At 48.8% G+C, this 22,878-nt stretch overlaps 1 protein-coding gene across 1 annotated transcript in view; it reads left to right on the top strand.

The window, feature by feature from the left end:
- Sdk1 (sidekick cell adhesion molecule 1) overlaps positions 1–22,878 on the top strand; it is a 944,655-nt gene that overhangs the window by 897,120 nt on the left and 24,657 nt on the right. The window contains exons 38-40 of the mRNA XM_087903322.1: positions 606–743; positions 9,870–10,031; positions 12,662–12,787. Coding sequence (XP_087759448.1) covers positions 606–743; positions 9,870–10,031; positions 12,662–12,787 — 426 coding nt within the window. The remainder of the gene's footprint in view (positions 1–605; positions 744–9,869; positions 10,032–12,661; positions 12,788–22,878) is intronic.

Genomic DNA, 22,878 nt, shown 5'->3' with positions numbered 1-22,878 from the left:
AATAGTGAGGGGAGAGGAATTAGGAGGGAGGGGAGAGGAAAGGAGGGGAAAGGTGAAGGATAGAAGGGAGAAAAGAGGAGGGAAGAGAAAAGTGAAGTGAAGGACAGGAAGGAGGGGAGAAGAAAGGCAAGGTGGGGAGGGGAGGGATGGGGAGAAAAGGGGAGAAGGGCAGGAAAGGGGAGGACTGAGCTGTGAAGAGGAAGGAGGGGTATGGGGAAAGGAAGGGAGGGGAAACAGTGCTTCCTCTTTCCTGGAGGGCAGGACTCAGCATCTTCCCACAGCGTCCAGCGATGGAGCTGCCCACATTTACCGTCTGCTCTCTCCGATAACTATTCTGGCCTTTGTCCTTTCCCCTTGCCACCCCTTTGGGTTCAGCTGCATCATCCCCTGTGATCTTCTGGGAGGGCCCCTGCATCTTGTTGATCCCAGCCAGCTGAGGGCTGTTCCCTGTGTCTCCCATCCATCCATTCCTCTTGCACCATTTACACCTCCTCGACCTTAACTAACACCTAGGAGCCCCGCCCGTCCCGGGGAGGCATGGTCCCATCGGAGACATCCATAAAGCCCCTTCTCTTCACTCTGCACCCTGTGCGCTCTTTTCCCAGCTCCTGGGGCCCCCAGCTTCTTGGCCTTCTCAGAAATAACCTCCACCACACTCAACGTGTCCTGGGGGGAGCCATCGGCAGCTAACGGCATCCTACAGGGCTATCGAGTGGTGTATGAGCCCTTAGCACCCGTGCAAGGTAAGTCCTTGTGTGGGGGTGCAGGGGGCTGCAGCGGACTCTACTACAGGGTACAAGGAGAGGGAATGGGGAGATGGCTCAGCTGCTAGTACTTGCAGTGCAAGCGTGAGGGCCTGAATGAGCCCCCAGAGCCCATGTAGAAACTCTAGGGGTAGCGATGCTCAACCCTGGTGCTGGAGAACTAGAGACAGGTCTGGGTTTGCTAACTAGCCAATTAGCTGAACTGATGGGTTCCAATTAAAGAGTAATAGATTCTGGGGCTTGCTGGTGAATGCCATGTCTGAATACCACAGGTATGGTACTTTGAATGTCTTTGACCCCCAGAAGATCACAGGGAGTGGCACTATTAGGAGGTGTGGCCTTGTTGGAGAAGGCTGGATAGACACACATCTTTAATCTAGACCTTGAGACTGGAGGGCACACCTTTAATCTGGACTACACCTTTGACCTTTTGTTGGAAGTGTGTCACTACGGGGCTGGCTGTGAGGTCTTTTTTCTCAAGCTTCACTTAGTGTGACAGTCATTCGATTCCCTGTTGCTTGCAAAATATAAGCCACTAGGCTGTTTCTCCAGCACCGTGCCTGCCTGCACGTCGCCAGGCTCCCTGCCATGATGGACTGAACCCCTGAACTGCAGGTCACCACAATTAAATCTCTCCTTTGTAAGAGTTGCCGTGGTCATGATGCCGTTTCACAGCAATAAAAACCTAGCTAAGAGAACAGGTTAGAAAGCAGGTCCTTGCTCTCCCAAGAATGTGCTTGCGGATAAATAATAGACGGATCCCGGGCTGGAATGCAGATGGCTTTGGGAAAGCAGCTCATGGATGCCATAGTAACTGGGGGGAAGACAGCAGTAGAGATCTGCCTCTCATTCTGCCTGGAAGGCTGCGGGGAGGCAATGGGTGGAACAGTAGGAAGTGTCAGATTATGTGGCTCCGAAGGACCAGTAGGGCTCCTAGTCACACACTGGGAACCTGATTATCAGTCCCGCCTCTGGGTGTTTTTTGAGTTCCATCTATGGCTGGGTCTTCCTTCTATCCACTTGTTCCTGTGTCCACTGAGGACTCTGTAGCTTTTCTTTCTCACCCCACGGCATGCCCAGGGTCAGGTGCAGCCATCTCTGCATGATGACCCAGGTTCGGACCTCCCCTCTTCTGGTCATACGCAGATAGATGGTAAAACTTAGGGATTATTGAATGTCTAGGAGGAAATAATGCATCAGCAACTGGCCAGATAATAATGGCTCTCCCTTTAACACCAGGGTCATTTTCCTTTTGAAATAGGCAGTCCCAGGGAGCAGGAAGTTGATTTGAAAGGGAACATTCAAACACTCGATTTTATTGCATCGAATCTCCAATGCCTTTGACAAGAAGATTTGCCGTTATTTTATGGTCCTCTAAGAGAGACAGAATGCTCACTGTAAACTATGGCCCCAGGCTTTTGCACCATCAGTTCCGAGCCACGTCCCAAACCAGAGTCGGGCAAGTGAGAGAAAGAAAAAGCTAAGGGTGTCTGGGCTGATCAATGAGCTTCCTAAGAGCTGTGGGGATGATCTGTGGATGGAGTTCTAAGAGTCCAAGATGGCACTGGAGGGGACAGAGGACAGTGATGGCTGTGGTCCTGCTGGGTGGCATTCCTGCCGGAGTGAGCCACCTGTCCAGGAGCAGGTGGTTCGTACAGGACTACCTTCAAGATCCCAGGAGTTCCAAAAGACATGCCCTTTTTTTATAGACAACAGATTGAAGACTTCCCAAAGGCCTTTCTATCTGTTCAGTAAGGTTTCTTCCCCACATCACACACACACACACACACACACACACACACACACTCACTCACTCACCCGTCACAAGTGTTTCAAGGACGACAAACAACTCAAGTCATTCAAATGAGTAGTGACTGTCAGAATCGTGGCACTAATTGACCCAGGTACCCTTCGTAATCAGAGCTGGCTTGAGTATTTCATTTGTCCTCAAACAAGCAGCTGACTCTGCCACATCCTGTGTCCTGGGTTAATGGCTGCCTGGATCCCCAACGATCCTGTGGCACACACCCTGGGAGCCCAAAGCTGCTGTTCCTAGCTGACTCTGGTACCTGCTCTCCAAACAATTGTCTGTCATTCCTTAGTGGGATCCATGCCACGGGGAACTTGCTGTCGGTTGTGATTCACACTCTCTATCCATCCCTCAGACAGTTCTGTCTTTCCCATGGCTGCTTCTCCCAGCCTGCTAACCTCCTGCCTCTAGACGCCCTGTGTTACCAGGGCTGGAGGGCACTTTTTCCTCTTTCACGACAATGTGTTCTGTCACAGTTGATCCATCTGGACATGATCCCACCTGGCCTCAGTGACGGGCAGTGTTTATGAGCACTTACTGCAGTGACTCTCAAGTTGTGGGTCATGACTCCCTTTGGGGGTTTCGAACAGCCCTTTCCCAGGGGTCGCCTAAGACTAGAAAACACAGATATTCCGTTACAGTTTCTAACATTAGCAAAACTACAGTTATGACATAGCAATGTGAATAATTTAATACTTGGGGTCACCACACGTGAGGAACTGTATTAAAGGATTGCAACTTTAGGAAGGTTGAGAACCACTGACTTACAGCATACCTGCACAGTGCTATTTGTTAGGTTTCAAACCCGGGACAAACACCTGAGGTGCCTATTTAATGTATCAAAGCAAATGCGGGCCGCCAGGTTTTCCCTGCATCCCTTAGTCCCTACCTGTTACAGGGTCCTCCTGGCTGGCATCCCCCTCCCCTCCCCTCCACATCTCCAGCCCGGTATTCTCCACCATACCTAGGAGCAGTCAGGACTTTTCCTTTCTGATTTCTGCTTTCACCCCCTCCTCACCTGCCATCCACCATCCCCACATCTGTGCCCACACCCTGAACTGTATGTAGCCTTGGTGTACATTTTACAGAGAAACTGAGTTCAGGAGGCAGGGGAGACGGTCATTCAGTAAAGTACTTGCCTTGCAAGCATGAGGATCTGAGTTTGATCCCCAGCAGCCACCCCAAAAGAAGGGTATGGTGTCACGTGTTTATAATCCCAGCACTGGTGAGAAAGAAAGACAGGGGTGTTGTAAAAGGAGAGTGGGCTGGTTTTCGTCCCACCCGGCTCCTGACTAGCTTACACCTGAAATAATTACACAGAAACTGTATTCATTTAAACACTGCCTGGCTCATTATTTTTAACCTCTTATTGGCTATTTCTTACATATTCATTTAACCCATCTCCATTAATGTGTATCGCCACTTGACTGTGGCTTACCGGCATGAGTCTAACCAGCGTCCATCTTGGAGAGTAGAGCCATGGCGTCTGCCTGACTCTGCTTTCTTTCTCCTAGCATTTTGTTTGATCTACTCCACCTATCTAAATTCTGCCCTATCAAAAAGCCAAGGCAGTTTCTTTATTTGACCAATGAAAGCAACACATAGAAAAAAGACCCTCCTATACCACAGGGGGATCGTGGGACTCACTGGCCAACCAGCCTGGCTACTCAAAGACCCTCAGTATCTGTAGGAGGTACTGTATCAAAAATCATGAAGGACAACACCACAGGAGAGATACTCAACATTGACTTCTGGCCCCTACACACGTGAATACATATGCACACACATGATCATCTCCCCCATCACACATGTACCCCCCCACACACACAAAGAACTGAATTTAGAGGCCATCTTTTTTATTATTACATTTTAAATTTTTATTGTGTGTATGTATGTGCACAAGCACACACATGCACACATATATGGGCACGTGCACACACACCCATGAGGCGCGGCATGCGTGTGAAATTCAGAAAACAACTTGCAGTCGTCAGTTCTATTCTGCTTCCACCATGTGAGTCCCAGCGATCAAACTGAGGTCATCAGGCTTGGCAGTCAGTGCCTTTCTGTGGGGCCATCTGTGGGCCCAAGAGTCCTCCATTCATTGACTGGACTTCCAGACTCAGAAGGAGGGGAGGGACTTGAACCCAGGTGTCCAGTGCATGTGCGGAGCTCTGCGGTCTATGATAGGAGGGAGCTGGGGAGCTTGTGTTCCTGACAGCCCATGCAAAGACGAGCATTGGAGAGGGAGTGCCAGGCGATTCACTGACTGCACAGTGGGTGTGTGCTTGTCAATCTCCAAGTGACAGCCGGTGGAGTCACTTCGGTTGCACCCGTTTTCACCTCTTCTCATAAGTGACAAGATGTTCTGTTGCTGGCATTGTCACTCTGTGTGTCTCAAGGTCTGGCTCCTTCATCACAAATGTTCTTGTGTCGGGGCAGTGTCTGCTCCGTGCTGAGAACTGGGACAGGAGGACAGGATTGTGACTTTGTGGCCCCTTACTGGCTCTGGAAGTCAAGGACAGCCAGGACTCAACATAGACAGTCTAAGAGCAAGTGATCCAGATGCCCAGATTCTTGATTTTGCTTTTGCTTTTGTTCTGAGACATTTACTTTGTAGCCCAGGCTAGACTCAAATATACTCTGTAGCCTAGGCTGTCCTCAGACCCATTCTGTAGCCCTACACTGACCTGACACATCCCCGCCTTCTTCTGCATGTCTGTCATGGTTGATCCCAGACTCAGCCTTCCTGCTGGTTGGTGACTAGAAGCACACAGCCCAGCCAATGGCACTATAGAATTGCCTGTAAGCAGCAGCAACTGAGCCACAGGACCCATGAATGGCCCTGCAAGAATGAGGTGGCCATGGACAAGGTCTCACCACTCATGCCTTCTGAACCAGTGCCCCCTCGGCAGCTTACTCTGGTTGTGACTGCTCGACTCTCATGGCCAGTGGAAACTCAGCTGTCTTGAGGCAAGCAGAGATCAACAGATATTTGAACACAGGACACACTAGAGCCCTGCCAACACACACATACACACACAACACACACACACACACACACACACATGCTGCACACTCGCACACACATATATGCACCTGAACAGGCCTGCAGGGTGACCCAGCACCTCCCCTGCCTAGAATTCCGCAGTTAGGGGCTGTGGTGTGGCTCAGTGGTAGAGTCCCTGCCTAGACATGTAAGGCCTAGGTTTCATGTCTAGTACTTCAAAAAAAAATTAAATAATTAACTGATGAAATAGAACATTGGTCTTACCCAGCATTACCTGGGACTAAGGCTTCCCCAATCCTTTCCTTGCTGACCGAGGACTGTAGACTTCCAAGAGAACCACTCTTGGCTGAGTGGCAGATAGGAAGTTCTTGTCTTTGCTCTTCTCTGCCCTTTCCTTTCATGCATCTCTGAGAATTTTTCCTGCTGCTATCAGGAGTGGGGGAACAAATGTTCAGCCGGATACAATACGAAACCACTAGAGGCACTACCCCATGGGGAGCACCACATCTCTAGGACCATCACCCCAGTATTAGTACCACCCTGCTGGGACCATCGCCCCATTGAGAACAGCCTTACCCCACTGGGAATAATGGCGTGCTAGCACACCACTCCCACTAAGAGCAGCCCCATGACTGGGAAATTACTCCACTGGGAAGAACATCTCACTGGAGCACTACACCCGTGGGAGCACAGCACCACTCGGGATATAACCAACTGGAGCACTGATTACTAGGAGTAACCAACCACAGGGAGCACAGAGACATCAGTATATTGGTAGCAACCGCCCTGCTGAGGGCATTGCACCAGCATAGTACCATCCAGTAGAAGTGCCAGCCCTCAGAGTATCATGCTACTATCCAAAGCCACATGCCGCAATACTGCACAACTGTTACATTTAGGACCCAGCACCACGCCCCACAGACCGTGCTCCCTGGAGCACTGAACTGCATGAAGCACTAAGCCATTTGAGCACCGAGCCATGTTTTGGGGAATCTGATTTTATGGCAGAGATATTTTTATGTTTCTTAAATATGTTTTAAACTGTCGTGGTTTTATGAGATTGTACCCCCAAGGCTTCATAGTACAGGGCATGGTTTTAAAATCGACTAAATAAATAAAATTCTGACACACTTGAAATGGAGGGAAGGCCAGGATGACTCTTCCTCTGGGCAGGATCAAATGTTCCAAGTCCCTAAATGGATTTGCATCTGCTCCAGAGAGAACTGAGTGTTTCTAAGAACAGACGGAGCCACTGCAATGCAACCTTACCCCGAGAACGTGTTTGCAGTGACAGCCACCCTGTGCCACCTTCCATCCTTGTAGCCCCTTCCTTGAGTAGCACGAATGATGGTGGGGTCCAGATCTGTAGAAGTGACTACATTTTTCTACAGAGCCCCCCCCCCAGATGAGGAGGGTGAAAGAGAAGTTGTTTGAATCACCCTGAAAGCATTCGGAAGGCAGTAAGTCAGCTGACACGAGCCTGTATTAAAGGCACATTATGAGCGCAATGAACCAGCTGAGAGGCATTTTGGAGACCTGGGGTCTACAGATCCGTGCTCTGATGGCTTGGAACAATGGATCAGTTTTGCATAAGATGGTACTTTGGTTCCTCTAAAACAAGCCCACGTGGTATTAAAGAGACACGCTTCACGACGATTTTCTCATTCTGAGGGCGGCCTGGGAGCATGGGTGCTCGGCAGGAGGCAGCATCCCCCATGTCCAGCTCTTCCCAAGGCTCCAGGAACACTCAGCTGCTGACCTTGAGGATGTGGAAGAACTACTTCCTCTTCTCATCCTGAATGTGCCTGGCAGAACAAGTGAGACCTCAGAGAAGTCCCACAGCCAGGAGCTTACCTAACCTTAAACATAATCACTGCATTGTTTGCAAACCCATGGAGGCAAAGAACCTCATCTGCCCTCCCGGGGAATGTACGTTTGTGCAATTTTCAGTGTTTCTTCTTTCCTTCAAATGTTAGATTCATTTTTCTTTGACTCTTTTTCTGCAGTTTCATTTACCTGAAATTAACCACAATCCAAAAATATTAGATTGGGGAACCTGAATCATTTCTAAGTTTTAAGTATGCACAATCCCAAGTACTTCAACTAAATCCCCCTCCATCCTCCTGCCTCTTGGCCAAGATGTGAATTGCCTCTGTTGAGAGTTTCAGTGCTGTGTGCGCTACCCTCCTGTAAGTTACTCAGTGGCTGTCTCAGTCACCAGATCAATTGTTTATCACATCCATGTTAATGTGTTAACCTGCCATGAGCTATCTCAGTTATAAGATAGGCTGTTTTCCAGAATATTTGTGCTGGATACACTGCCCTCCTACTTGTCACCCAGTAGCCATCAGACTGAATTTTGTTCACTGTGTCCATGCAGTGTATCTCGCTGTCTCCTTAGCCACTCTGGCTGACTCGGTGATCAGATGGACTGTCAATATTCCTATGTATCTCAGCATTATTTTACTTAATAAAGCCTTCATGGCTGAAGCAAAATAATACACAAAGAGTGCCCGCAATGTGACATGGAAGAACCTCTGGTTCTATGGAAAGGTCATGCATGTGTAGCTATGACTAATTTTACCAACACACATATATTCTCAGTCTCAGGAAATGATCAGGGGTCCTGAAAACATAGGCATGAATTAGGGTTCTTCATGGGACTTTGTGTGCTCATTTATATATTTCTGTGTAGAAATATTGTCTTGTGTAATTCTCATTCTCTGAACCCCAGGTCAGTACTCAGAGTGCCAGACTTTTCTTTTGGGCCACCAACCAGCTCCCAGATCATGACATGGAAACTTATTATTGTTAATAGTTTTGAACGCTCGACCTGGCTTAGGCTCGTTTCTGGCTAGCTCTTTTAACTTAAATTAACAAATTTCTCTTTATCTACCTTTTCCTCAGGGATTTTCACTTCTCTATATCTTATTTCCACTGCTTCTTGTGTCTGTTAACTGACAGCTGGCCCCAGATGTCTCTCTTGCTCTGGCATCTCGTCTTCTCTTCTTCCTCCTGAGTCTAGATTTCTCCTCCTGTTTATTCTACCTGACAGCCCCAGCTATATTGACCAATGTTTCTGTCCCACCTGGTTGTTCAGTCCCATAGAAACTCACAGAGATCTACTTTAATTATAAACTGATTGGCCTATTAGCTCAGGCTTCTTATTAACGCTTACAACTTATATTAGCCCATAATTCTTGTCTGTGTTAGCCACGTGGTTTAGTACCTTTCTCGATAAGGCAGTCACATCTTGCTTGCTCTGTGTCTGGGTGATGTGACTGCAGACTGACTCTTTCCTTTTCCCAGGATTCTTCTGTTATCATTGTCCCGCCTCTACTTCCTGCCTGGTTGCCCCGCCTCTACTTCCTGCCTGGTTGCCCCGCCTCTACTTCCTGCCTAGTTGCCCCGCCTTTCTGCCTGGCTACTGACCAATCAGTATTTTATTAAACAAGTACAATAAATAAATCTTTACAGGGTAAAACCATTGTCCCACAGCACAGCTATCCCTCTCCTGCCTAGCTATTGGCCGTTCAGCTCTTTATTAGACCAAGCAGGCACCTTAGGCAGACAAGGCAAAACAAATGCAACATATCTTTACATAATTAAACAAATGCATCATAAACAAATGTAACACACCTTTACACAGTTAAAGTAATATTCTGCTGCATAAACAAATGTAACACATCTTTGCCTAGTTAAAATAACATTCCATAAAAGGCACGGATTTAACATCTTCACTCCAAAGTCCATGGATGATGTTCCCAAAGGTGGCTTGATGCTTGCAAGTCACACACATGTCAGCTAAGTCACGCTGCTGACCCATCATTGGGGAAAGCTCACATTTGAATGGAAGCCAGCCTCTTCCACACCCTGCCCTCCCTACTATGTCAGAGGTTTGCAGTCAGTCTCTGCAAGTGAGGCAGGACTCTATAGCTGGGGGCAGAGTAGAAAGGGAATGGTCTCCAGGATACAGCCTGGGAGTCCTCCTTGGACGCTTTCCCTTTGCTCCCTCAGTCCTCAGTGTGGCCTGTGCCGTTTCCCTTGTGACTGTCACAGGCTTGGTGGTTTCTTAGACAGAGTCACTTATCAAGCTTAAACTCTAATTACATGTATCTGGGCTGAAAATTGGCTGGGATCACCATTTAAACTCCTCCTAATTGTAAGCAATGCTCCTCTTGCGAGCTGCCTAAGCTGTCTTCCTTCTTATCGGGACAGATCAGCACGCTCAATTGCTTCTCCACGCTCAGGCCCCTCTTCCCTTGTGCTTCTGTGGCCATTCTAGGTGTGAGCAAGGTGGTGACCGTGGACGTGAAAGGGAACTGGCAACGCTGGCTGAAGGTGCGGGACCTCACCAAGGGAGTGACCTATTTCTTCCGAGTCCAGGCGCGGACCATCGCCTATGGGCCAGAGCTGCAAGCCAATGTCACTGCGGGGCCAGCCGAGGGTGAGTGGGGCTGCGCTGGTGACTGCAGCTGAGCACCATAGCTGTCACCTGCTTCGTGGGTTGGCCATTCAGGGACAGTCTCCAACAAATATTTTGGGTTCAGCAGCCAGAAAATGTCTTGGAAATTGCCAAAACACGTTGTAAGCCAGGCATGGGGGTACCCAGCAGGAATCCCAGCGCTCAGGAGGTGGAGGGAGGCACAAGGATCAGGGGTTCAAGGTCATCCTCAACTGCAGAGATGGGGACAACCTGAGCTATATGAGACCCTGTCTCGCTAAAATAAAAAAAAAAAAAGGAAAAAAAAAACACATGACATGAACTTCTGGGGGGGACTCATTACAGACACAGAAACATGTTCTTGAATGTTAAGTGCATAGATTTTTGATTTTCTTGCAAAGAAAAACCAAATAAGCAAAAACACCTTAAGAGAAAAATAAATGAATTTTTAAAATTTTTTAGTATATACAATCTTTATGTGCAGCCCAGCAAGTCTCAGGGGTTCTCCTTTGTCTCCTCTGTGCTGGGATGGCAGGCACACATCCAGCCCCAAATCTTACTGTTTTTCATTATGTTCATGTGTTTGCATGGGTGTAGTGTACATGTGCACAGGTGTCTACAAGCACAGTATCTGCCTAAAGATGCCAGAAGTCCTTCTTTGGTGTCTTTCCCAATCACTCTTTCACCTATTTTTGGAGACCAGATCCCTCAATGAACCCTGTGCTCACTGATTGACTAGACCGAATGGCTGGTGAGCTCCCAGAATGCACCTGTGTCCACCCCGCTCATGTGCCAGGACTGAAGAGGCATATGGTCACACTGAATGTGGATGCTGGGGACCCAAACCCAGGTCCTCCTGCTTCTGCAGCGGGGACACCACTGACTGGGCTATTTCTCCAGCCTAGTTAACCCCTTTTTAATTTAATTCAATCGTTTCTCATGAGTCACCTTTAGAGTTCATTGGGGGATTTGAAGCTTTCTTCTTTGTGCCACCATACAGAGGCATGTGTGTGCGCGCATGGTGTTCTAAGATTCAGCAACATGACTCTCCAATTCCTGTGTCCTGTGCATGCATCGTTCGAAATGTTTTATTATCAAGATTGTAAAATCCAGAGCTAAATGTAAGCACAAAAGAGACAAACACTTGGAGATCTTGCAGGTAGATAGTGCTGACTGCTCTCAGCATCTCCCTGAGCAATCTGTCATTGCTCTCAGTTGAGCAGTGGCGTAATTGGTCTTTCTAAACCATCCCCTCTGGGTCCTACCTCCTCAGTGTGCACTGACCCTCTTCATGCCTCATACCAACCCCGTGGTACAATGAGGGAAGGAAACCTGGACAGAGTCAGCCAGGGTGATGAATGCCCATGATCCCAGCCCTCAGAAGATGGGAAAGTCACACAAAGTTAAAGCTAACCCTGGCTGTGTACCAAGACCCTGCCTCAAAAAACAGTCTAGGGCTGGAGAGATAGCTCAGTGGTTGAGAACACTTGCTGCTCTTGCAGAGGATCCGGGTCCATTCCCAGGGCCCTTGAGAGTGACTCACAACCATCTGTAACTCTGGATCTAAGACAGAGGTTCTCAACCTTCCTAATGCTGCAGCCCTCATGTTTTGGTGATCCCTAACCGTACAACTATTGTGTTGCTACTGTAATTTTGCTAGTGTTATGAATGGTAATGTAAACATCTGATTTGCAGAATATCTGATATGTGACACCAAAGGAATTGCTCTAGGTTTTTTTTCCTCTTTGCTCTTTGGGGGCCCACCACCCAGCTCCCACGTAACTACACGGAGGCTTATTCTTACTTATGAATGCCCGGCCTTAGCTTGGCTTATTTCTAGCCAGCTTCTCTTAACTTAAATTATCCCATCTATCTTTTGTCTCTGGGCTTTTACCTTTCTCTCCTTTCTATTTACCTTTCTTTCCTTCTTACTCCATAGCTGGCTGTGTGGCTGGTCAGGCTGGTCCCTGACATCATCCTCCTTTTTCTTTTCTAGCCCCTCCTCTCTCCTCCTATTTACTCCCTCTCCCTGGCAGCCCTGCCTATCCCTTTCCTGCCTTGCTATTGGCCATTCAGCTCCTTATTAGACCACCAGGTATTTTACACAGGCAAAGTAGCACAGCTTCACGGAGTTAAACAAATGCAACATAACAGAATGCAACACATCTTTGCATCATTAAACAAATGTTCCACAGCATAAACGAATGCAACATGTCTTAAAATAATATTCCACAACAGGTTGCAACCCACAGGTTGAGAACTGCTGGTCTAAGGGATCTGATGCTCTCTCCTGTCTCTGTAGACACCTACACACACACACACACACACACACACACACACACACACACACACGCCATAAGTAAATAAGTAAATAAATAAATATTTAAAAATCTCTAATAGTTACACAAAGAAACCTGCCTCAAAAAAGCCAAAAATTTTTTTAACTTTTTTATTGATATTTATTGAGCTCTACATTTTTTCTGCTCCCCTCCCTGCCTCTCCCCTCCCCGCTTCAACCCTCCCCCAAGGAAAAAATCTTTAGTACAAATAAAGTCAACATTTCTGTCCCCAATGAGGGACCACTATTCCCCTCAAGGCCAATAACTACTCACTTTGCTCCTTCTATCCCACAGGGTCCCCGGGATCTCCAAGAAATGTCCTCGTCACCAAATCTGCCTCCGAGCTGACCCTGCAGTGGACAGAGGGGAATGCTGGGAGCACTCCCACCACAGGCTACGTCATAGAGGCCAGGCCATCAGGTAGGAGCAGCAGGACCGTGCGCTCCTGCCTGGAGACCAGAATCAGGCACTGCCCACGTGGTGGTATCTCGGTCACACTGAGGGTTGTGATCCGTGGGGTCTCTGGTCTCCTCTCCTGGCATTTCCCTAGCAGGGCTGAGGTAGGGGGTGTGTGTGTGTGTGTGTGTGTGTGTGTGTGTGTGTGTGTAAGACAGGCTCGTTTCTTGTTCCTTCTTAGTGCCTAGTAACAGCTGCGGGGCTGTGCTCTTAACCTCGCGGGCATTCAATTTCGGATGCCTTAGCCGCATGACACGCGGAGAGATGATAATTGTCACTCTCAGAGAAGGGTGGGTGAGAGGCGAAGGACACTCGAAGATGGTTCAGCTCATCAGGAAGATCGAGGAGTGTTTCAGGGCCTCGTCTCAGGGGTCTAATGCCGGCAGCCTGTGGAAGGAGCCTGGCTCACTGTGGGTAATTACAGACGTCCTTATTAATAGAGAAAATGGCACATCAAGTGCTCTAACTTTCAGGCTCCTGAAAGCGTGGGCTGAGGTTTATTCCTGGGCTGGGAAGATGGCTTAGGGAGTAAGAAGGGCTTACTGTTCAAGCGTGGGGACCTGAGTTCAAATCCCCAGCACCGTGTCAGAAGCAAGATATGGCTTTGTGTGCATTTGGACCTGTAACCCCAGTACTGTGGAGGTGGAGATGGGAGAGTTGGTGAGGCTTGCTGGCCGCTGGCCTCCTTGATGGCTCAGCGAGAGACCCCATCTCAGGAGAATAAGGTGAGGGACAGAGCAGGACACCCGATGTCCTCCTCTGGCCTTATGTGTGCGCAGGGCTGCGAGCAACCATTATATACTATGTACGTACACCTCACATATACACACAGACCCACTCCTGCCCCGCCTCCTTCCTTCTAACTTCTTCACGTCTGCTCACTTTTTAAAACGTTATTTTATTTTTTATCTTATGTCTACGGGTGTTTGCCTGCATGTATGTTTGTATATCACACATATGCCTGATGCCTGAGGAGGCAATAGTATTGGGTCCCCTGGAACTGGAGGTACAGAGGATTTGTGAGCCACCATTTATGTTCTGGGACTTGAACCTGTGTTTTCTGGAAGAGCAGCCAGTGTTCTTACCTCCTGAGCCATCTTTCCAGCCCTCTCTTGCCCACTTTTAAATAAGTATTAATTCTTATATTAGTGGGATTTTTTTTTGACAGTGTACTTGCAGCTCAGATTAGTCTTGAACTCTGTGTAGCCAAGGGTGACCCTCCTGCTCCCACCTTCTGAGTCCTGGGATCCCAGGTTTGCTTCATTGTGCCCAGTTTTATGGGGTGCTGGAGATGGTACCCAGTGCTTCAGCATACTATGTAAATTCCCTTCTACCTAATCCACAACCAGGCTTCAGGGTGGTGTTTTTCTGCAGGCTATTTTTGTTGCCTTCATATAGCTGGGACTAATTCACCCAAAATGAGGAGCTTAAGGAAGGAAAGATCTGACTTGGCTCACATTTCAGAGGGTTTGATCTAAGGTCACTTGGCCCCATGTCCTTGGCAGGAGAGTGGGGTGGAGGGGAGCTGTTTGCTTCACAGTAGACAGGAAGCAGACAGAGGGACAGGAAGAGGCCAGGGACAAGGGCCTACTTGCAGTGGCCTACTTCCTCTAGCTAGGTCCACCTCTGAAATAGTTGCCCTGCAAGCTGGTAACTGAGCATTCAGCACACAAGCCTATGGGAGGCAGTTCATGTACCCACCATGACACCACACAAAGCAGGCACTGGCCACACCCAACCACAACACTCCTTTGTAACTAGCATTTTGCCTCCACATAGTATTGCTTTGTTGGTTCCCACTTTAGAGGCAGAGCACAGATCCTTGGGTTTACCTTAACACGATCTCCTCCTACTCCATACATATTGCTACAAGCGGCAGAACCTGGTTGTTCCTTATGACAAAGTAAGACTGCATCGTGTATTTATGCCGCACTTCCTTTTTCCATTCCTCCATGGACAGGCATCTAGGCTGAGTCCCCATCTTAGATAGCAAAGCTGTCTCTTGGACATGCCAACCTCATTGTCTTTGGTGGTTTACCCAGCACCGAGATGGCTGGATCATCCGCAGTTTGTTTTTAGGGTTTTGGAGAAGGCACCATCCTGTTCTCCATAGCGACAGGCCTAATCTACATTCCCACCTGCCGCGTGTGAAAGTTCCATTTGGTTTCAATAATGAAGGATGGACGTTATTGGAAAATGAGTTGCTGCTGCTTTGAGTTGGGTATTACCGCTGGGAGCTGAGCAGGGGCAGGCGAGGCATGTCACCAAACATGGAGAATGCTAAGCAGCCTCACCATGACCTTCAGATGTTGCAGGGTTCCCAAGGAACGTCTGAGCGTGAACACAGGTGAAGCACCAGGCACGCCTCAGGAAGTGGCTTCTTTCCCAATGGCTGTGGTGTTAGGAGCCATTTTGATCTGGCATTGAAGGAAGTTGTTAGACCCAGAGGAAAGAGCCCCACCAGGGAAGTGGGCAGGGGAGTGGCCCAGTGAGTAGAGCACTGGCTGCAGGAGTGTGAGGACCAGAGTGTGAAGTCTGAGAAGAGAGGTTCTCAACCTGTGGGTTGCAACCCCTCTGGAGGTAGAATGACCCTTTTACAGGAGTCGTCTAAGGCAAATGGAAAACGTAGTAATTACATTGTAACTCATAACAGTAGCAAATTTCTGGCTACAAAGTAGCAGCGAAAATAATTTTCGAATTGGGGGTCGCCACAACATGAGGAACTGTATTAAAGCGTGGCGTGTTAGGAAGGTTGAGAACCTGTGCTGGACACAGCAGAACATCCTGCAACCTGGGGCTCCCACAGCAAACTGGGGCGTGTGGAAGCAGGGGGTCCCTCCCCCTGGAAAGCTTGTGAGCCTGCTAGCTCCTCACTGCTGGCGTAACATCAACAAGCGAGATCCGGCCTCACATGAAGTGGGAGACGAGGACCAACCCCTGAGGTTATCTTCTGATCTGCACACATGTGCCAAAGCATACACATGGCCAAGGTGTCACACCTGTGTACACACACACACACACACACAAAGAAAAAAAACAAACACACAGCTTCTTCCTGGGTAGAGGGAAGTGGGAAATTTATGTAAGATAAGAAATTGTCAAAGAACGAAACACACTAAGGGAGGGGGGAAAGGAAGGAGAGAGAGAAGGAGGGAAGAAGGGAGGGAGGGGGAAATTCTTTGGCTCCAGCTTGCTGGACTGGGGGCCCTAGATGACATATGAGGAGTAAGGCACTGGCCAGCTCCAGATGGGTTCTCAAGTCAGTGAAGGTTCTGGGCCTTCTGTGGTCATTTGGTCCTCTCCACAGCACCCAGGACAGCTAACTAACTCCCTACAGTGGCTCTATGTCCAGAGTTGACTTTCGCTGCTATCTTGCTACTGACACTGGAAGACAGTTGTCACCCATGTCCCCTTGTGGATCTTGCTGACTGACCATGGTGGGCTGCTGGACCAGGGCCTTTTATTGGAAAAATAAAACACAGCATGGTGCCCTGTCCCCTCTGCAACGCAGGCCAGCCGCAGCTCACAGCGGCATGCAGGCTTTTATAGATTGTCAATATTTAAACACCTTGCTGGGACCCAGGGGCCTCTGGATCTCAGCTGTCATCTATTTCAGGCCTCATTACACAAACCATTAACCACTGTATCTTCTCATTTTCTCCGCTGAAGCTCCCTGGCAAGGCCTTCTCGGGGCGGAGCCCTGGTTTATGCAGAGCCCTGCCTGCCTGGCATCTAGTGGGAACAGAGACACTCAGCAGTAGGCGTCCCATGGCCCAAATGGTCTGTTCACCCTGATACGTTCCTGCCCGGCCACATCCCTGCCTGCCCTCCTGAAGACAATCCCATCAACACTACCTCCATCTGCCCCATCCCTGTCTTCACCCCTGGAGATTTCGCTGAAGAGCCCATGGCTGCTGCACCCCGCAGTAGCTAATGACAGTCACATCAGGCTAAGTCACAGAATCTCTTATTCCAGAGAGGGTGGCTCCTGAGTGTAGCCTGAGGACACGGCCATTGAGCCCTGCCAGGACGGCTGACCAGCTGGTTCATTTCTCTAAATTGTGAGCGAGCCTCCCCTGGAATCGCGTCGCAAAAGGCGCCCGGAAAGCAGCTATGCGGTGGGCAGACGCGGATGATTTATTTACGCAAATTATTCCAAGGCATTTTGCTGTGTAGCTCTCAGAGCCTAATTTACATATTTACACAATACACTGGAATGGCACTAAAGGCACTATAAATATACTTTCCTCTCCAAAACAGCCATGAAATATATATTTAGGACGCACCCAAGGCAGGCAGACATTGTATTGCTGTTTTCACAGATGATGCTTTAGCCAGCAGGCGAGGGACAGGGGCCTCTCCACCCTCAGCCCTCCTGGGTGCACCCCAAGTCCTTTCGCATTCATAGTGTTTATTGTCAGTTCTTGGCAAGGCGAGTTTGAGCTGAACCAGGAAGAATACCAATATCTCCAAGCTGGGCATAGTGGTGCACGCTGGTCTTCTAGGCATGCCAGAGGATGAGGCAGGAGGATGGTGAATTCTAGGCCAGCCCAGGCTACAGAGGGAGACCCTGTTTCAATGATAAACTAGTACAGAGCTGAAGAGATGGCTCAGCTGATACAACGCTTGCCCTGCAAGTTTGAGAGCCTGAGTTTGATCCCTGGAACCTACACTTAGTAAAACCAGACACAAGGATGCCTGCTTGAATCCCAGTGCTGGGGAGGCAGGGATGGGCTGGTCCCTGGGGCTCTCTGGATAGTCAGCTGAATCAGCAAGTCACAGGTCATCAAGAGACCCTGCCTCAAAAACCAAGGGGGAGAGTACCTGAGGAATGTCACCCGAGGTTTTCCTCTGGCGTACACATGCACAAGCATATTAAATAAATGAATGAATAACGTCATATCCTTTGAAGGTTTGAGATCTATGTCAGTAGGTATAGCATGTGGACCTCAGCAGGGGCTATGCCTCATGCTACCCTCCCTCCTCCCCCCACCAAATGCCTGGGTGTCCTCCTCCTCCTCCCCTGAGTCAGTCTCCTTCATTGGCCATCTCTTCCATGAGACACGCACCAAGTGCTGTCTGCAGCCCTGGGCAAGGACCAGACAAAAGACATTTTTATTAGCAGCTGTATTCAGCCTGTTGTTTAAGCCTCACCTCCTAGCTTGACCGTTTATACAGAGAGAAGCGGCAGTGCTTAAGAAATAAATGACTGCCAGGCATCTACTCGCTCAGCGCTGCAGGCTGGCGGTCAGGCTGTTGGCTTCGTGAGTTACCAGAACCCGCAGTCTCGGTAGTGAGCGACAGTTCCATTCAGCGTGGAGACCCTGTTTAATTAGCTGTGAAATCAAACTTTTGTATTGGCATGCCGTCTGCCCTGGTACCTGCAAGCACTTATGCCTGGGTGTTGGAGGGATACATCCAGCGAAGGCCCCTTGGTCATGTTGCATTGGGCTCTCTCTCGGTTTAGAAGAGATGGGATAGCACCGGGAACAAACGCGTCCCTTACGCTGGGGCTGGGGAGCTGCCGGCATTGAGGGATAAAAGCCGACTGATTTCATCCTCTGAACGCAGGCGCAGCCTTTGACAGTAGATGTGTTTGTGTGTTTGTGCAGGGAGAGCCGTCTGTTTCTAGGGTCTCCAGGAAGAGCCGTCTGTTTCTAGGGTCTCCAGGAAGAGCCGTCTGTTTCTAGGGTCTCCAGTCTCTTTCTTTGGGTAAACAACACAACGGAGGAGGAAAAGGAACGCCATGCAGAGAGTTGAGCTCCGCAGTTCCACCATCTCTGTGGGCTGTTAGGATGGTGGTGACAGTGACACTTGCTTAGGAACAGTTGCAGCGTCCATGTCCTGGTGCTTCCTTGCTGTCTTAAGACCTCGAGGCAGACTTTCTCTGACAGTGTGCCAAGAACCGAGACGGATGATCCAGGAATCGGTTCCCTGGGATCAGTCACGGGGAAGTCAGTTCAGGAGGATTATCCGGGGGTCAGTCACCTGAGGATCTGTCAATCATTCATCCAGGGATCAGTCATTCGAGGACCAGGCATGCAGGGGTCATCACCCGGAAGGCTGATGATAGTCATTCAGGGAATCAGTCACCAGGAATCAAAGGTCACCCGTGGCTGTTACCTTGTGATGTTTGCAGAAGACCAGGCAACTGGGGGTTAGACAGGAGATCAGTGAGGCGCATGCTAATTACCCAGGGATCACCCAAGAGACCTAGGGGGTCTGTCACCCAGAGACCAGTCACCCAGGGGACTGATCAGTCACCCAGGAGATGAATTAGTTGCTCAAGGGACCAGTGAGTCAACCAGGAGACAAGTCAGTCACCCAGGGGACCAATCACCCAGGAATTCGCCCAGGATCCACCATTCAGGATCAGCCAGTAGAGACCTGGCCTTGTGTGTGATGTGCAATGAATATTCTCTTCTAGCCATGTCCAATCTTGCCCGTGGTGAGGACAAGAGGGTCATTTGCACTCAGTGCCCAGGGTTTCCTTGTGGCAAACACAGTCACGCTGTCTTTGCCTGTTGTGATTGAGATGAAGGTCCAGGCACTGGGGAGCTTCTCGATACAAGGAAAATCAGTTGCACAAATCTCATTATTGTTAATAGTTCTGTAATGTTATATTTCTCACAAATTTGTGGAGGTATTTTCTCCATCACTGATTTATTGAGATATTTAGCAGCGTAATAAAAATGAGAAAAACAGCCCACAGTTGGGAAACAGTGGCCGCTCTCCCAGCTGCCAAGTTTTGTTGGTTTGTTTTTTGTCAGCCCCCCTTCCCCCACCACTGGTGATCACCATGTAAATATTGGTGTGGATAAATAGCCCGATGAATTATAATCCAAGTACGACAGGCTAATTTTAGAAAGCAGAATTAAGCAAAATAAAAAATGCAAACATTTTCCTCTGTTAACTCCGAAGGAAATTGTCTTGGCACGACACCACCCTCCCCCATTTTTGAGTGTAAGTGGATTGCTGAATAAATCGCTCTGTGTTGAGATTCTATATCAATATTTTAAAGTGTTTTTATAAAAAATGCACAGAGCTCCTGGAGCTATGGCAGAGCTCTTAGAGAAAAATGTGGTCTTTGGGTGACGGTAGGAGCAGGGGAAACCGTGTTTGTCCCCAGCAACAGGAGAATATTAAGTAAACATGAATGCAGAGGATGGTGAGAGAGCTCAGCACAAAGGTGTTCGTCCTCAGATGCAATGGAAATCCTCCGGGCTCCGGGGCTCTCATCTAGCTTTAGTGGTTTGGAACAACACCCAGTCTTGCAAGCCTGTTTTTCTTCTATGTTTAGACTCTGATAGCATAGCATTATCTTTTTAGCTGAAAACATGCCACAACACATTCAGCATTTAGGGCCTTGGAGCTAAGCGTGAAGTAAAATAGGGATAATTGTTATCTCTGGAAAGACTGTTGGTGTTGGGGCCTTGAAGAGACTGTGGGAAGCAAAGATGGCTGCCTGGTGGGGTGGAGAGATGGGTGGGTGGATGAGTGAGCGAATGGTTGGTGGGTGGTTATGTTGGTGGGCAGAGAGATGGGTGGGTGGGTAGGTGGGTGCTTAAGTGGCTGAATGGTGCATAAATGGGTATGTGGGAGAATGGGTAGATGGATGGGTGAGTTGGTGAGCAGGTGCATATATGAGGAATGGGTGGATACCAAAGTGGATGGTCATGTGGCTGAGTGAATGGGTGGGTGAACCAATGGGTTGGTAGGTGGGCTGATGGTGAGGGGCTGCATACATGGGGGAATGGATGGATGGCTAGATGGATGGGTGGCTGAGTCGGTGTATAGGTGCACAGATGAGGGAGTGGTTAAGGATAAGTAGATGGATGGGGTGGGCAATTGAGTGGATGGGTGGGTGATGGATGGATGAGTGGGTTGTGGGGGATGGGTATATTTGGGTATGTTGACGGGTAGGTGGGTGAATAGGTGATAAGAAACAATGTTTCATTAATTCTTTAAAAATTCCAGAGCCCTGGGGTATGCACAGTGAAGTAAACTGAGCATACGCCCTGGAAGCTGTGGGTGGAACGGCTTTCACTTCCTGGAATGTGGCGGGGTGGGGGGGGGAGCGGGGGACATACCCTTGCTTTCCCTCTCCCTCCTGTCCTAGACTGTACACAGCCCGTGAGCACAGAGATTCCTGAGCCCTGAGGGGCAGAGGAGCATCCCACCACAGAGTGGGCCCTGAATCTTCATAGGTGGACAAGGAAACACCAGAGGGCTCCAGCACTCTGCAGGCCAGGTGTATTAAATGCGCTATGACTCTGGATTGTTCTTAAGCAAAATTCACATAAAAAAAAATATAAACCAGGGCTGGAGAGGTGGCTCAGGGTTAAGATTGCTTGCTAGTCTTAGAGAGGACCCGAGTTCGGTTCCCAGCATCTATTTCAGGCAGCTCCCAGCTGCCTGTAATCCAGCTGCAGGAGAGCCAGTGCCCTCTTCTGGACGCCAAAGGCACCTGCACATATGGGACGTATAATCCACATAAATACTTACACATACCTCAAATAAAATAAATCTTTTTTTAAAAAAGAGATGCCTAAGCCACACTGACATTCATCCTGCGCACATAAACCTTGTATTTAAGGGAAGGGAAGGGACCACCTACACTATAGTTTGCCGTAGTAACATTGCCACCCCTGACGGGTTTCCTGATGAGCAACAACCAATGATGTGAGTATGTCGGAATAAATCACAAGACTGTGTGATTAAAGGCCTCTGCTGCTGCCTTTGAAACCATCAGCATCGCCTCATTCATTAACCTGTGACTATCGGGGCTTCGCCAGGGCAAAGTCTCAACCCTGAGCAAACACAGACTCATACACGTGTGACCTCCTCCTGTTTACCAATGGGCTGATCCTTCCAAGAGCATCCTCTGTGAAGGGGGTGTGGCAAGGTTTCGTTTCCCATCACTCGCGGGCCATAAAAACAGCAGGTGCGTGCACATGTATATTCATTGGGCTCTCCCTCCCCTGGTCGCCAGCTTTTTCAAGTCCTGCATACCTATGCCTCTAAGAGGAAACTGAACTTGGGAAGGGCTTCTACATCATGGGAACAGTTCAGGCTCCGCGCCCACCTTTTAGCGGCAGCCTCCTTGGAGAATCATTTATGTTTTATTTGCAATCACTCACGTTGTGCTGACTGCGTGCGAAGCAGTGTGCTAAGCACGTTATAAATAAAAACACATTGAATCCTCAAGGCAGGCCTCCACGGGAAGTCCTATGTTATCGCCGTTTGATTGACAAGTCCCCAAGAGGGTGAGTGCTCTGCCTGAGGTCACACAGCCAATGATAGGACCTAGGCTATATAATTACAGAGTTTGTTCAGCCACAGTACTTTGGGTTTTTAGTGTGTTGTTGTTATTTTTAAAACATGGCCTCACATAGCCCAGGCTAGCCTAGAACTTGCCATGAAGCCAAGAATGACTTGAACTTCTGGTCACCCTGCCTCCACCTTGTGAGAGCTTGTGTCACCATGACCAATTTCACTGGCTGTGTTTCCTTCGCTCTGTTGGTTGGTGCTGTGGAATCAAAGCCATTTGCCTTTTTCTTCTTTTCTACATAAGACATTTTCTGGCTTTGATCTTATTTGCATTTTCCTAAATATCAGAATTTACATAAATTTAATATTTACCAACAGTGGAAAACTATGTATAAAAGAAAAGTCACCGTGTGAGTTGGTGTGTGTGTGTGTGTGTGTATGTGTGTGTGTGTGTGGTATGGGTATGTGCGTGGCTATGTGTGTATGTGTGTGGGTGTGTGTGTGTGTGTGTGTGTGTGTGGTGGGTGTGTGTGTATGTATGTGTATGTGTGTGTGTGTGGTGTGGGTATGTGTGTATGTGTGTGTGTATGTGTGTGTGTGGTGGGTGTGTATGTATGTGTATGTGTGTGTGTGTGTGTGTGGTGTGTATGTGTGGGTATGTGCGTGGGTTTGTGTGTATGTGTGTGGGTGTGCGTATGTGTGTGTGTGGGTTTGGGTGGGTGTGGTGTGTCCCCGTGGAGGTCAGAGGTCACCCTCAGATGTCATTCCTCAGTCACTCTCCATGG

Source organism: Myodes glareolus, chromosome 2 (assembly GCF_982192425.1).
Source record: "Myodes glareolus chromosome 2, mMyoGla1.1, whole genome shotgun sequence".
Classification (NCBI taxonomy): Eukaryota; Metazoa; Chordata; class Mammalia; order Rodentia; family Cricetidae; genus Myodes; species Myodes glareolus.
This window is presented reverse-complemented; position numbering and strand designations above follow the sequence as displayed.